Source organism: Aphis gossypii, chromosome X, assembly GCF_020184175.1.
Source record: "Aphis gossypii isolate Hap1 chromosome X, ASM2018417v2, whole genome shotgun sequence".
Classification (NCBI taxonomy): Eukaryota; Metazoa; Arthropoda; class Insecta; order Hemiptera; family Aphididae; genus Aphis; species Aphis gossypii.
This window is the reverse complement of record NC_065533.1, coordinates 1,743,818-1,760,869: the sequence shown is the minus strand read 5'-3', so window position 1 is coordinate 1,760,869 and position 17,052 is coordinate 1,743,818. Positions and strand designations below refer to the sequence as shown.

Sequence of the window (17,052 nt, the reverse complement as noted above, 5' to 3'; positions counted from 1 at the left end):
GGCATTGTACGTTAGGGATCAAAGTACCTGCATTATAAACTATTGTCACAATGTCACAGCAGATGGTCAACAAACTATCCTTTATGTATAAAGAGCTGAAAGAAATACTGCGCAGTTTCACGACTAAGAGAAACGTATTGCAATAATACTAGCAGGATTTGTATTTTAGTTGTTCGATTTCACTTATGTGAGCTGTGACCTAAATCGTACACATGTGCAGACAAGCATTCCATCCCTTTTGTGTCCGAAATGATTTATTTGAGTTGGGTACTGTCATCCTCGTCTACAGACCACCAAGACCTGCAAGCCTACGCTTACAATCGAAATAAAAGAATATACGTTAATAAAAATAATATTGGAATCGATTTTACTCGAAGAAATGGTTTTACCACCAAAACATGAGACCGCGTCTACACTCAACAGCTATCGGAAATGATATTGTTCCTATTTAATTCGAATGTCTTTAAAATATAATAAAATAACTATTGCTCTGTTCAAAATAAAAAAATTAAAGTATTCAACGAATGCATTTCTGCAATTTTATATTATATCATCTATTCATCTCAACCCTAACTCCGCTCAAAAATTTTATTTTTTATTGTTTAAATATTATAATACCTATATATTATGTAATTAAAGATTAAATACAAATAATATTTAATAAGTATAACCGGAAACAGCATAATCCAAAATATTTATCACTAACATTATATTTTATACCAATCATTTTAAATTTAAATAGTAATAAGTAAAATTGAATTATCTTATAATAATAATACATACATACATACATACATACATACATACATTCATACATGCATACAATAACTATTCCGCCGCGGATATCTGTACAATATCTAAAAAATTATGGTGCAAACGCGACGTTTTCCGTCACCAGTATAGCCCATCCTAATTTAAAACAATGTAAAATTAGGAGTTTGCGTTTTTATAACTTCGGCGTTCGTCCGCCAAAACACAAGCCGGCCGGAGTTTTCCGCCGCGGATTAAAACGCGGCGTATTACGTCCGTTGTGTATAGCTACTCCGATATAAACCAACGCATTTTCGATTCGACGGGAAACGCGGCGGAATACGCGGCGTACGAAACGCGTCGGAAAACGCCGTGTATAGCCCCAGCCTGATGAAATGAACACACACGAGCCATAAGACCGATATTATACCTACTTCAATAACAAAATCAGGAACAACAATAGATGCTATATTTTTTCGTTATCTTTACTCAAATACTCAATCGAATCAAGAACGTATATAATGTATTTTAGTTACCATAAACCGATTATATTCACTGTAGCTATTGCATCATCTACACAAAATATACAGGCAATCGAAGCGACGAGCACCTAATAATGTACAGAATACAGATTACAGAAATAAAATTAAAATAATATTTATAAAATCAAAACCATGTAATATTTATACATAATATATGTGTGGGTGTGTAATGTGTATATAATATGTAGATTATGAACATTTGGACTAAATGATTTTAGTCAAAAGGTTAATAATATTAAATAAATAAATAATTTTAATTAGGTATTAATAAAATTAAAAATAATTTATTACCAATATCAATTTTATTTCTTAAAAGATTACAAATACGACTATCTCGTACACGCACGCATCATCGGATGAGTCCCTAGTAGTTTCAGGCATATTATTTCTATATTCGAGAGCATAAAATGTACCTACAATAAATCTAATAGAAGGAACGCGATTGCTTGTATTATACATTCCTTATCAAACGTGCAGAATTGTGTACATTTTGAGGTACATGATGATTGCGTACCTACGGTTTATACATAAAATGTTTGTTGAATTTCTTTAACTTTATGTATTTGACGTAGTTATAAGGTTTTATATTTTATAACTGCTTATTTAAATGAAATGTGTGTAACTGTGTAAGTAACATTTGTTTTGCCCAAACATATACGGCTATATTAATAATAGCTAGGTATTAAAATGTATTGTATGCATGTATGTATGAATGTATGTATTGTAATCGAAATAATTGATTAAAACGTAAAATGAATAATAATTGAGTAGTGAAAAAAATAACAGAACAGCTTTGAACTTTTGCATGAGTTAACTGTTTTTTTTTTTCAAAAACATAGCCTATCTCTTTTGTATTGTACTCTGAGTATTAGATTACTCTTATTAGATTTCGATATTCTCAAAATCAAGATACCTATATCTTATGATAAAAATAATAAAAATCGAATTCTATTGTATCCTAAAGAAAATCTTCTACTTTTTAACAGAAAAAAAATGGCCAAATTATACCAGTGTAAGAATTTTTTCTATAAGAGATTCTGTTAATGGCGTAAGTGCGTAATGTAAGTTGCGTGATGCACTGCGTATATGTGTTGAGCAGCGGGCCTCAATCTTTTTGCTTTCGCGGACCATTGCAGTACCTTTTTTTATCGCGGACCGGCGGTTAAGAACCACTATGTGCAGAGCATCTCAGTCAAATGACGTCGCACTCAAATTAATGATTATTTTCACATAATATAGGTACTGAGTTACGCAAATGCAATAACATTTAACATGCATTTTTTCTCCTATTAAATATATACAAAGAGGGATATAATTTGTATTTTATTATTATCATAGTGCAGTGAGTGGGTCGTAGGTGAGCCCGCATGTGTACCTACCTCAACTTGGTAACTAATCGGTCCAATTGTTGTAAATCATCATTAGTCATTTTAATTTTAATTTAACATACGTAGCACTTGCACAAAAAATATTTGTTGTTTCAAAAAAAAAAAATACTAATAATGGTTAAGTAGTTCTGCGTGTTATAAGTCACTACGCAGCAGTTGTGTTATCAGTGCCGTAACTAGAAGTTAGCGGCATGGGCGCTCGCCAAGAACGCAGTTAAGTAAGGGGCGCATTTGAGAATAAAATTTTTTTTTTATAAATTATTTAAAGCCAATAAACTATATATATAACTGGATTGCGCCTTGGTGATGTTTATTTATTAGTGTTTACTATTTAAACATTTATATTATATATTGAGGTAGGTAAATATAATATAAAATATATTTTATTTTTGCGTGTATATAACGTAAAGTCATAACGGCAGAACGACGAACGGCTATAACAATGATTACCACAAACGACTAAGGTTTTCTCGACTATTTAGGATTTAACTAATATGACAACAGATATCCAACTTTAACTATAATATCTATACAGAATAGTGATAAAAGTTTATCTTAATATTAGTACCTACTTATACATTATACCTACGACCTACGTTTATCTTTATCAGCATTCACCAGTCGGTTTCTGTATTTTATATTAGTTTATTTCAAATTCTTCAGTAAAATTGTTTTTCAATACGAGAGCAACAGTGCTAAATTGCTGAACTACGGTGTATCAACTATCAATTATGTTTTTTTAAATTTAATTTATTACATATTGCAAATACATTATACACATTTGTAAATTACTAATAATTAACATTTTTATCGAACTTATTTTATTTATTTTTTAACTTAGTAAAATCTTAATTTTAAATCGAAATAATCTGTTAGTATCGTTTGCTTATAATCAGATCTAGGATTTATATGCAATAAAAAATTGTAAAATATGCATTTTATTTACCAAAGTATGTAAAAATATGCATCTTAATTTTTAAAAGATACACACACAAATATATTTATTTCAAGAAATATATCAATGATAAGCTGATTGTTATAAAACATGTAAAATTGAGAATAAAAACTAAAAATTATTTTTTTATTTTTCGCATGCATTAATTATTATTTTAGTTATACAATTTATAATTCTTAATCAATAGAAGAAATATGTATTTTAAATGCTACTACCACATATTTTTTTAAATTTTCAAATATAAATGATCGGCGAACATACATAGTCGATTATTGTAAGATAATATATATTATTATTAATATGTGTTGCTTAATCGCCAACACTATATACTATAATATATATTATTATATGCTAGAGATAATGTTATTATATATACGCATAATAGCGCACGTACATTACATACTAGAATAATTTATTATGTCGTCTGGCGAATTCTTTTTTTAATACAATAATATGAGCTTTTTCATTAAACATTAAAAACGAAATAATACAGTGTTTTATTGATAATGTAATAGATTTACAGATATTTTGTAATCCGGAACTTGAATAGGATAAAACGGATTTATTAGTTATTAACTGACACCATCTAAACACTGCGTAATATTGCCCACCCAATTGTAATTTTACGTTGTGTAGTTTTTAAGATACAGCGATCACTGTATGAGTGACTGAGTGAGTTACTAGCTGCAGCACTATTACCTACCTACCTATACTACATTATACATTAACAGTGTATATTATGTCGTAGGCATATAGTCAAATCAGGTATGTTACTAAATGCCTAGGCATATAGTCAAATAACTAGTAATTTAATAAAATGACTAGGCATTTAACTAAATGTATATTTCAAGTCAGGCAAATAATAATAATCAAACATTTTGTATTACTTTAAACATTTAACTATATTTTCTATTAATTATTTATGGCTATTTTATATATATAAAAAAAGTATGTATTATTTATTAATATGTAAAACACGTAGGTATATGAAATATGTTTAATTTCGTTCACATCGGTACTATTGTTTTAAGAATTAAATCATATAAAATAAATATATACATAGGTAATTACTAATCAATAATTAGGTATGATCAATGTAGACGATAGTACGAGTATAATATAATATATCCTTTAGTCTAATATAGTACTAAGTAGTGAGTAGGTACTATATATATTATTATTAAATAAAAATAAAAGTTCCATTGGTTTTACCTTGGAAAATTGATATAGATTGTATGAGAACCTTATCTATATTGAGTTGTAAGTTATTTTAAAAAAAAAATATCAAATATTTAAATGTTACAGCTAATGCCACCAAACAATTACATGTAATAATAAGTTATAAATAAAAATTAACAAACATTTTTAATTATAATATATCCTTTTTAATCATTTTTATACTCGTACTATCACATCTAATTAGTTTACCTATACAGCTATATATAATATAATTATGATTTAAGTTTTAAAAAAATAGTATCGATGTGTATGAAATTAAACATACTTCATTACGTGTTTTACATATTAATAAATAATACATAGTTTTTTTTTTTTAATAAAATAGCAATAAATTATTTATAGAAAATATAGTTCAATGTTTAAAATAATACAAAATGTTTGATTTTTAGTATTTTCCTGACTTTAAATAGGCATTTAGTTAGGTAAATGCCTAGTCATTTGACTAAATGTCAAGGTGGATAATTAAATTGCGTATAAATTAAGTTCTTTGCCTATATGCCTAGGCATTTAGTAAAATGCCTGATTTGACTATATGCCTACAACATATTATACATTACACGACGTAATATGTGCCTACAACATCTAAGCGATCGCACACGACGTTTTACTTAAAAAGAACAATCGGTCAATGGGGCGGCGGAGTTAATATTATAGGTAATGAAAAAATAATAATATTAATTATCCATTTATATATATTACGGAGTATAGAATCCCGATTCCGTACGATTTTCATTTTATATTATATTATTTATTATATTCACCACTAGCGCCGTTCACCTACGTCAAATAATGTATTTACCTCCACCACTGACCCATATTGTTGGACGTTGGAGATTCACATCCATATAATACACGAGTACACGACAATGACGCCCCCTACCCTAAACCGGTGGAAGGGATGGATCCCAATTTCGCCGCCGCCGCCGCCGCAGAAGCTTATAAAAAGGCATGTAAGAGCGCAGACACCTTTAGTGTATCACTATTCGTTTTTCTTTTCACTTTTTTGCGTTGTGCCGATAACTGTAATCTGTTGTGTTTTAATTCTCGTTCGTAAAACGTCCGATTTTTATAAATGATGGAGTCTTTAAAAAAACAATTTTATATTTTCTTTTTCATCGTATTATTCTCATCCTGGGTGGCAGCCTCGATGATCGAAGAAACTTCGGATGAAGAAATTAAAAAACAAAGTAAGCAATAACTAATAACCAATTAGTACACATTAAATTATTTTAATATAAATTTATATTTGTTCTCATTTATTATTACGATTTGTAATTTTATTTATGTACCTAGGTACTAAACAATAATATGTTTTAACATTTTAACGTTATTTTCTTTATTATATTTTTATTAATCTGCTTAAATACTTATTTACAATTCTACTGCCGCGATCGATATAATTCATAATTATTTAATATACGTAAAGAGTATTAAATGGACCAAATCAACATATAATTTAAGACATTTTTTAACTAGTGAGAAATTAATCAATCATAATTTTTTTCCTCTAAATATTTTCAAAAAATAAACTAAAATATTTAAGTATAATAACAGTATAATACGCTTACATAAATTAATGCCTAATTTGTCTCCATCATGTGTGTTGTAGCTTTGGACAGTTTAATGGGCAAACTGTGTCCTCCGTTAGGACTAGGAATACGTTATGAAGTTGCCATGATACAAACACCGATGACAATGTTCGGATGCGCCTACTTGGAACACAACCGTACGATAAGCGCTGCACCACTATTTAATTTGTGGCTTAAACGTCCGGGGAAAACCACCAATGATGGTCATGTAAAGACATGCGTAGTACGTATAATGAATTATTATTATTACTATTATTACAAGCAATTTCGTGACAACTGACAATTACCTATTAATATTAAAAAGTTAAGCCGATTATAACTTTAAATACTCATGTATTTGTTCTATTTTTGTGCCTTATAATCAGACATGGATCACTTCGCTTTTGAGTGCGTTTCAAAAAAGGAACCTACTAAGAAGGAAGAGATTTTTAAAGGTTGGAATTATGTTCAATTAATAGATCATTCCCAGCCAAAAATCTCACAGGATATCAACGACCTGGTTTTGAGATGTGCCGTGAGTATACACTATTAGCATGTTATTTATTATAATATAGACAAACTCGTTGTTATTTAACTTAAGGAGTGGAGGGTGAACACGATACACGTATTATAGACCATTCATTCGGGCGGGTAGTTCGTGATAAAATATATTTTATTATACGATGTTTGTTAATGATAAATTTTATTTTTTCAACGAGCACAAAATGTTCACAGAATTAATTATAAACGAAACTATAGGTCTAACAGGATATATAAAATAATGAAAGTAGGTACCTACCACTAGAAATATACAACTAAACTCATACTCTTTTCTCAGTTTATCATTTTCTATACTAATAAGATCCTTGTGTTTAATATATAAGTATAAATAATAAAAAAAGAATAATTTCTAAAATCCAGAATATGTATACCAAAATGAAATATACTAGGTACCAATAAAAAAATTATTCTTAAAAGTATTTGTAATTTATATAATTAAAAAAACTAACGACTTGTATTTAAACATAGTTGTAACTCAAGACAATTATTATTAAATACAGCCGGCTATACCACAACTGCTCAGAAAACTAACTCAATCTATTTACTTATAATAAGATATATATATATAATATTATGTTACCATTCTAATGCCAAAACAAATCAATCCTTTAATAGTTAAAAAAATAATAATAACTAATTGACTGCATAATGAACAAAATATAAAACATTAAATATTAAACTTTAATCTAGTTGCTCACATAATGTAGGTACCTATCTTATTACTTAAATAGTTACCTATTATAAGCTTTGTACAACTAAAAGTATATATTATATAAATTAAAATGTAGGTACCTATATTGTAGTAAGTTGAATTTCTATAGAAAGTTTATTATTATAAATTGTGAACTCATGGGTTAACCCAATCAGTGGTGCCCATTATTTTTTCAATGAAATAAACAATAATGATAATATATACATAAAATAACCAAATGCTATTTGTGAGTTTGTTCATCTGCATAATCATTATATATATATTATGTAGATTTTTTTTATATGAAATTGTTACAATATGTTCAATTAAATATGTTTAATCATCAATAAACACCAATAAATTACCATAGCTATGTTAATCATTGCTGACTTAACATTAATATTGTTTGTAATTAGTCTTAATATTTCTAATTACTGTCCAATCTATCAGTTTAAAACGCGACTTCATCGATCATTGTAAATTGAGGTTGGATTTCAGTGTACTTGAATTTATAAATTTATATTATAAGTTTTGATATCTATATCTGTCTTTTACGGTTTGGCTTATAGGCATACGAAGTGAATGATGCTCCTGCTGAGGGTGTCAAAATGATTCGAATGGTGATAAGTCCACCTAGCAACGAGCAAATGCTCGAAGACCTGTGTGACAGTCTATCAAGAACTATGGCAAAGGATGACCCAACATACATTTCAGAAGGGGACCGAACTTGGCCTGATGGGTCAGTGTACCTTTATATGTTGGGAAAGCCAGCCCTCGATGGATCTATGAACTCGATGAAACACCCTACCAATCGTCCAATGAAATCAACGACTACAATGCCATACATTTCAGAAGGGCACCGAACTTTGCTTGATTGGTCAGAGTACCTTTTTAAGTTGGCAAAGTTAGCCCTCGATGAACCTATGGACTCGATGAAACATCCTACCAGTCGTCCAATGAAATCAACGACTACAATGCCATACATTTCAGAAGGGCACCGAACTTTGCTTGATTGGTCAGAGTACCTTTTTAAGTTGGCAAAGTTAACCCCCGATGGACCTATGGACTCGATGAAACATCCTACCAGTCGTCCAATGAAATCAACGACTACAATGCCATTAACAACAATGCAAACAACAACAAATTCTATAAGAACTACAAGGTATATATTTTAACCAATACTGATGATAGTATAAAATTCTAACAGTAAAATAACATTTTGTTCAATTTAAAATTTCTTGACTGCCAAATAGCATAATAGGTTTTAAAATATTTCAAATGTGTACTTTCATATCAAATAATTCAAAAGATTATTTATCATTTTTTGATAGTTATGCATCTTCAGAACGATTTAGATTCTGAATGGAGTGATGAATGTATTGATTTTAAAATCAATGTCCTTCTTTTGGATCTGTTATCAACATTCATAACTGTCCAGTCCAGATACTTTAATTTTTAATTTTGGAAAATATTCTGATATATTATTTCATCTAGTTAGTTCTTTGAGAAAGGAGGGGGTATCGAAAGTAAAACTTCTTCCAAATATTCATTTTTATTGTTTAATGAATTTAGATTTAAATTTTATTTGATTTTGGTCTGTTACAATTGTTGATTAAAAGGATTGAGGAAATACTTATTAAGGAATTATTCAAAAAAATTAACTAATCCATTATGGTTTCTTCTCAATAACTGGGTACATGAGCAATTTTCTATAAAGCAGAACGAGTTGAAGTACCTTGGTTTCTTTAAAAACATTATGTACTTTTGTAAACAATGATTTGCATTTACCAAACATTGATTTTATATTATAATATTTACAGATATAATGAGAAACGTATGGAGTACCTAGATAGCCGTACAACAACTACAAAGATGCCAGTTCCCCAAAACATTTTTGACTATTATTTTAATAAGGGTTTTTATATGTTGTAAATGGTCAAGAACGACCATCTCATGTAGATGAATAGATCATGTCTAAAGATGTAATCATGATAAATATATTTTTTTTTTAATTACATTTTGTAATTTTTTTTTTTTTTCAATAAACAATTTAATATTTTAATATATTTTCTTGAATAAATTTATTTGTATTAATAATTTATTTTGTATTATGGAGTTTTTTCTATATATTTGTTTAATGCGTAAAAACGTAAAAACGATTAACAACATGGTCATCAGTCATAGGTAAGATTACAGGATTCATAAAGTTTTTGTCACGAGAAATACCGGTTCCTATTAATATATGAGTAATAATGATATAGTGTAATTTAATTTTTAACCAATGTATTTTTAAATATTTATTGCTAAATCATGTTATTAATTCTGTAGGTACCTAAGTACTTTAAACGTTAAAAATCAATTTTTATTTAATACATTGGTAGGTATAATGATTATGAAGAAACTGCTTCAAATAAATAAAATGTATACATCAGTAATAAATATAGGGTAACTATATACAACGTACAGTTATACTGTAGTTTATAAATGATTTTTCTGCATAGTTGAGAAATGAAATTGATGGTAAATAATTAACAATTCTAGCCTTCAAATTTATTAAGTTTTAATATCTTCAGATGTTCACTATAAAATAGTAGTTAACACTTACAATTCACAAAAGAATTCTATTTTAAGTATTCATAAAAACACCTTTTGTTTCATAAAAAAAAGCAAAGAAATTATCTTTCATTCGATAAAGTAGCATGAGTGGTCTTTTAGTAACTCTGAATTATACATACAGTCAAGCAAGTTAGAATCATTAACTAAGTTATTATAAAAATCATCAGTCTGAACATAATATAGCATTGAATCTAAAATAATAAGAAAATAAACAATTCATGAAATTATGAAAATAATGATAGTTTTAATTTATTTGACTGTATATGTGTACATAAACACAATTTTATCACCATAATGTTTCTTTTATTAAAATTTGAGTAAAATAATAGAGTATGGACACATATTTTTATTATGAAGTGTATACCTCTATATAATATTTTATCAAAGTCTTATACTAATATAATGTCAAAGACAAAGTCTAAATAATTACAATTATTTACAACACTGAAACTTAACTGAACTATTAATTATTATAGTGCTTAGTAATTGTTTACATCACAGAATAAATTTAAAAAATAAACAGCACTAACACATATTTTAATTTTTATACAAAATTGCAAACACGCATAGGTATTGGAATGTGTTAGGTTACTCCAATACAATGATAAATCAAAATTTTTAAATATAAAAATAAGAATTAGGAATTAGAAACGATACTAAAACATCATTTATTTATAGAATAATCACAATTATGTGGGAACACAGAGCACAGTGTGGTGATAGAGGCACATACACTCGTAATATAAATGAATATTAGTTCTTACCTAAGTCTACATCAATGATAAGTTTAATGATATACACCAAATACTAATATATGGTTATCATACATTAAAAATAATGAAAATATATGTATTCAAATATGACCTAAAAATTAATAAAAATTTATAAATAATTATTACCAATTAAAAATAACAAATTCAAAACTATTATTGCATTCTACAATTATTAAACCATGTTTCATCAAAATGAATTACGATTATTGTACAGCAAATAAGTACTAAATATTTATATTTTGAAAAATTACTTACCACATCTACCGAAGTGACCAAATTTTAAATTCAACAAATCTTCAGCAGAATTGAATGAAAATATATTAATATGACGTAAAAAATAAAAAAAAGCCAAAAATGCAAAATTAAAATTAGTTATTTTGATTCTATGTTTATTTATTATTTATTTAAGCACTTTTGTTGTTTAATCATTATTTTACATTTTTTCTCTAAAATTACTTTTTCATTTTTATAATGGTAAAAATATGAATTCTTAATGTGGTGGCTAAGGTAATAATGGTATTGGATTAATATTGTAATAATATTTCAAACCTGTAATTAAATTCAGATTTAAGACATCTAATTATGGTACATATTTACCTTTATTGATATTAACTTTTTATGTAAAAATCTTGCGAATAATTTATTTTAAATATGATTATAGAATCAAGATTCTTGTTTTATAACTTATTTTTAATATTTGAAATTGTACACAAATTGGTTTAATTCAATTGTTTTTTGTATTAATATACAGAATTTTAATACAATAAGTCATTTTATTTTATGTATATACCAAAATATTATTGTAAATTACCTAATAAATATATATGCATTCATATTAAAATTTTAAAATATAACCTTTAGATTCATAATTAAATGTAGAGTATCTATACTATAACTTGTTGAATAAAATGATAAGATATTAAAATAAATAAATAAATGGAAAATGAAATCTTAATTTCATTTAAAAATTTGCGTAAACATACCAACTTCATTCTAATTTACAAATAAAAAATATAAGTTTTCATTTAACCCAGTTGCAACTTGAACCATAAACATCATTTTTAAATGTAGGGTAACTATTATATAACTTTATGAACAAAATGATAATATTAAGTTTACAAAAAGTAAAATCTTATTTATAATATTTAAATTGTATGTAAACATACTATTTTCATTATAATTTCGCCAATATTAATATAAGATTTGATTTCACACAGTTGAAACTTTAAGCATACAAATCGTTGTTAAATGCAGTGTAACTGTACTACAACTTTTTGAATAAAATGTTTGTAAGGAACGTAAAAATTATAAGATAATTTTTTCCCAATTATTATTATGTATATAATGCGTAAATACTCCTTTTATATACCAATTGGAGGTAATACGACAGAAAATAGTAATGAACTGATAACTGTTAGTGATAACAACGGATATATTATATTAATATTTTAAATAAAAAACCAACACGGCAACACTAAAAACAAATGAAATAAAAGAAAATTATATTCTGAGATTCATGATACGGTACCTGATCGCCTACAATATATAATATTTCAAAACATTGTATCAATGCAATACACCAGTCAAAATTATGAACACCGTATGAGAAATCGTGAATACAGAATAGTTGTTGTGAAGTTCAGGTAAAATAAATTAATGGTTTGAATATTTCAATATATTCTTATTGTATTGTTAATTTCTGATAAATGATATTATATTGTCGTCGTTGATTATAGCCTTGGCTATAGTACATCGCTCATATGATATTAACATACGCGAGGCGGATATTATATCAGTCGGAGAACCACTGGTCTATAATATGATCTGCTATTAAATTAACTAAAGGCACATAAGTGAACAGATATTAATCATATTTAATTTCAGATAGACCTACCGCAGTAAAAACTATAGCAGTAACCATGCATAGACTTGCAAATGTGAACTAATTTTTTCATTTGGGTTTCAATCTGAAAAAATAAGTGACTACAATGTTTTTAATAAGTTGCTAAGACTTTAGGGAACCAAAACTAATCGCATTCCGTTTTAGATAGTCAAAAGAGACAGCTGGAAAATTCCAGCACAACATCAATAGCAGCAAAGCAGATACAGAGGAAATAAGACATCTAGCAGCACCAATCCACAGTGTACATGAGCCAAAAAAAGGAAACAATGAGTTGAAGAAAGGATTAAGAGCACATGAAGAATATTATTTTAATCTATTGATAAAAAACCCGTAACATTAGCCATAAACATTTTATAAAATTATTTTATACATAATATATCCCTATAAGATTAAGGTTAAACCAAAACCAAATTTCATATCATAATTATTATCCGTTGAAATACAAATTCACAATTTAGTTTCATGAAAAATAATCGAGTTTTAATTTCAGACAGTTGCATTTATAACCATAATCATCATTTATAAATGTAGACTAACTATAATATAACTTTTTGAATAAAATGTTGTTAAGGAAAATAAAAAAATAAAATTCTTTTTTGACAACTTTCATTACATTTCTACTAGGTATACACACCATTTCCTTTTTTATATTGTAAATAAACAATATATGTTTTAGTTTCACACCTTTGAAGCGTTAACCACTAGAATCATTTTTAAATGTAAAGAAACTCTAATATAACTTATTGAATCAAATAATAAAATGAAATATATGAAAATAATTGAATATTTTTAATAGTTAATAATATGTTTGTACTGTGTAAACACACCATTTCCTTTTTTATTTTGTAAATAAAAATTATCAATTTTTATTCCACAAATTTTAAAATATAACCATTAGATTCATAATTAAATTTAGAGTATCTATACTATAACAAATTGAATAGAACGATGATATAAAATTAAGGAAATATCAAATCATGTTTTTAATACTTTGTATATATGTAAACACACCAATATTTTTGTAAATTACCTAATAAAAATATATGCATTCATATTACAAATTTTAAAAAATAACCATTAGATTCATATATAAATGTATTGTATCTATACTATAACTTAATGAATAGAAGGATGATATCCAATAGAAAATAAATGTAATCTCTTTTTTTATTTAAATATGTTTGTACTGTGTAAACACACCATTTCCTTTGTTATTTTGTTACTAATAATTATGAATTTTTATTCCACAAATATTTAACTATAAGCATTAGATTCATTTATAAATGTAGAGTATGTATACTATAACTTATTGAATAAAAGGATGATATAAAATTAAGGAAATATAAAATCATGTTTTTAATACTTTATATACGTGTAAATACACCAATATTATTGTAAATTACCTAATAAAAATTTATGCATTCATATGACAAATTTTAAAATGTAACCATTAGATTTATTTATAAATGTCGAGTATCTATATTGTAACATATTGAATAGAAGGATGATATAAAATTAAGGAAATATCTAATCATGTTTTTAATACTTTATATACATGTAAACACACCAATATCATTGTAAATTACCTTATAAAAGTATATGCATTCATATTACAAATTTTAAAATATAACCATTAGATTCATAATTAAATTTAGAGTATCTATACTATAACAAATTGAATAGAACGATGATATAAAATTAAGGAAATATCAAATCATGTTTTTAATACTTTGTATATATGTAAACACACCAATATTATTGTAAATTACCTAATAAAAATATATGCATTCATATTACAAATTTAAAAAAATAACCATTAGATTCATATATAATTGTATTGTATCTATACTATAACTTAATGAATAGAAGGATGATATCCAATAGAAAATAAATGTAATCTCTTTTTTTATTTAAATATGTTTGTACTGTGTAAACACACCATTTCCTTTGTTATTTTGTTACTAATAATTATGAATTTTTATCCCACAAATATTTAACTATAAGCATTAGATTCATTTATAAATGTAGAGTATGTATACTATAACTTATTGAATAAAAGGATGATATAAAATTAAGGAAATATCTAATCATGTTTTTAATACTTTATATACATGTAAACACACCAATATCATTGTAAATTACCTTATAAAAGTATATGCATTCATATTACAAATTTTAAAATATAACCATTAGATTTATTATAAATGTAGAGTATCTATATTGTAACTTATTGAATAGAAGGATGATATAAAATTAAGGAAATATAAAATCATGTTTTTAATACTTTATAGATATGTAAACACACCAATATTATTGTAAATTACCTAATAATAATACATGCATTCGTATTTTTTTTTTTTTTGAATATAACCATTAGGTTTATAATTAAATGTAGAGTAATCATAATATAACTTGTTGAATAATATGGTTATATGATATTAAAATAAATGAAAAATGAAATAAATACTCAATAAAAGTTATTGGGATGTTTTAGTTGACACTAGTACAATACTATATTATAGTTACCATAGCTATAATAGGATAACGATAATAATATAGTATTATTAATTAAGAAAAAGCTGTCCTATATATAACTATAAAATATAGTCAAAATTATTACAATTATAGTAACATCAACTACATTTTTTTCCGTATGCAAATCCATTACAGTGGCTCATTTAACACTTACTAATGTATACCAACTTTACGTATTTTCCGATTTTTTAAATTATATATTTTTCATTTGTTATCAATGTTATTATCTTTTTCAATTAAAGAATGTTTTTTAAATGATTAATATTTTCGATTTTTTTTTAGTTTTTTTCTTATAATAATAATATAACAAGTACTTTTATAAAATTATTTGTTTATATTCCTATTAATTTATTATGTGTCAATAAAATGATATGCTTGGTTATAAAGCTCAAACATTTAATACTTAGTTTATTATAATTTATAACTTATTCTTTTATTGCAGTTTATAATTATCGAAATACACACATATTCAAAATAAACGAAAGTGGTGTATATTGAGTAAATCATAGGCAATTAATAGGTATACCTACCCGCTACTTGTTTAATTTATTCTGTGATTAGTTGCTTATGTGAAGAACAGTACCGGTGATAGCAAGCTACATTTTGGAGGGAGTAGCTGAAGTGCTATACAAAATCAGTAGAATTCTGACCACTATATATCAGCAGTACATCCTGGATATCAGTTAGAGGGTTGGGGGGGAATGACAACCATTGCCACGGGAGCACCAAAATGTTGTGTAGAAATTTGTTCACTGGTTATTATTGAAACTTTTAAAGTTGATATTATATTAAAAATATTTAGTATAATAAATAATAAATTAAAATTTTATAATTAAAAAATATTAATATATATTATAACATATTATTCTGTTTGAAATTTAAATAACAACCTAATTATATATTAGGTAATAATGTATTCAAAATCTTAAATTCTTACAAAGGTTTTGATGAAAACAATTTTTATGTTCAATATTTTCACGTTCAAAGTTTTGACGGAAACTATTTTTATGTTCAAGATTTTGACGTTCAAGGTTTTGAATATTCAAAATACTGATATAATTTTAAATTCATGATTTTATCGTTCAATATTTTTATTGTCTAGAAGATAAAAGTAATAAAAGTGAGCCCCGATTAACAATCTCGATATCGCGATATTTTCATTAATTATTTTTAGATATCGATATCGAAATTATTAAAAAAAAATACCTACGATATCGGTATCGTATCGAATTATCAATATCTTTGGCCAACACTACCTATAATATTATGTATAACACGCCGTAACGGCGTAACGTGACCAGAAGAGCGTCGGTGGATTTTATTATTTCGATCGCGCCGATTTCAGCTGTTGACGAGTTTTGCGGGAACGCAGGCGGTCGGTCCACATCGTCCTCCGCGCAGGATAGCCGTCGGCGGTCTTCCGGCCCCCGCGACCGCGCTTATTGGACGACTTCCGGACGCCGCAGGGCGCCTGCTTTTTGTCGGCGCCACCGCAACAGGCCGCTGCCGTCATCGCGACTCCACCACGACC

General features: G+C 26.6%; 1 protein-coding gene across 1 annotated transcript; it reads left to right on the top strand.

Annotated features, from left to right (window-relative positions):
• Positions 1-5,819: 5,819 nt before the first annotated feature.
• Positions 5,820-9,706, top strand: LOC126552225 (uncharacterized). Its single transcript, XM_050206922.1, has 5 exons — positions 5,820-6,061; positions 6,484-6,686; positions 6,829-6,977; positions 8,264-8,856; positions 9,515-9,706. The coding sequence occupies exons 2-5, from the start codon at positions 6,680-6,682 to the stop codon at positions 9,624-9,626; spliced, it is 861 nt and encodes a 286-aa protein (XP_050062879.1). The 5' UTR covers positions 5,820-6,061; positions 6,484-6,679; the 3' UTR covers positions 9,627-9,706.
• Positions 9,707-17,052: the final 7,346 nt, after the last annotated feature.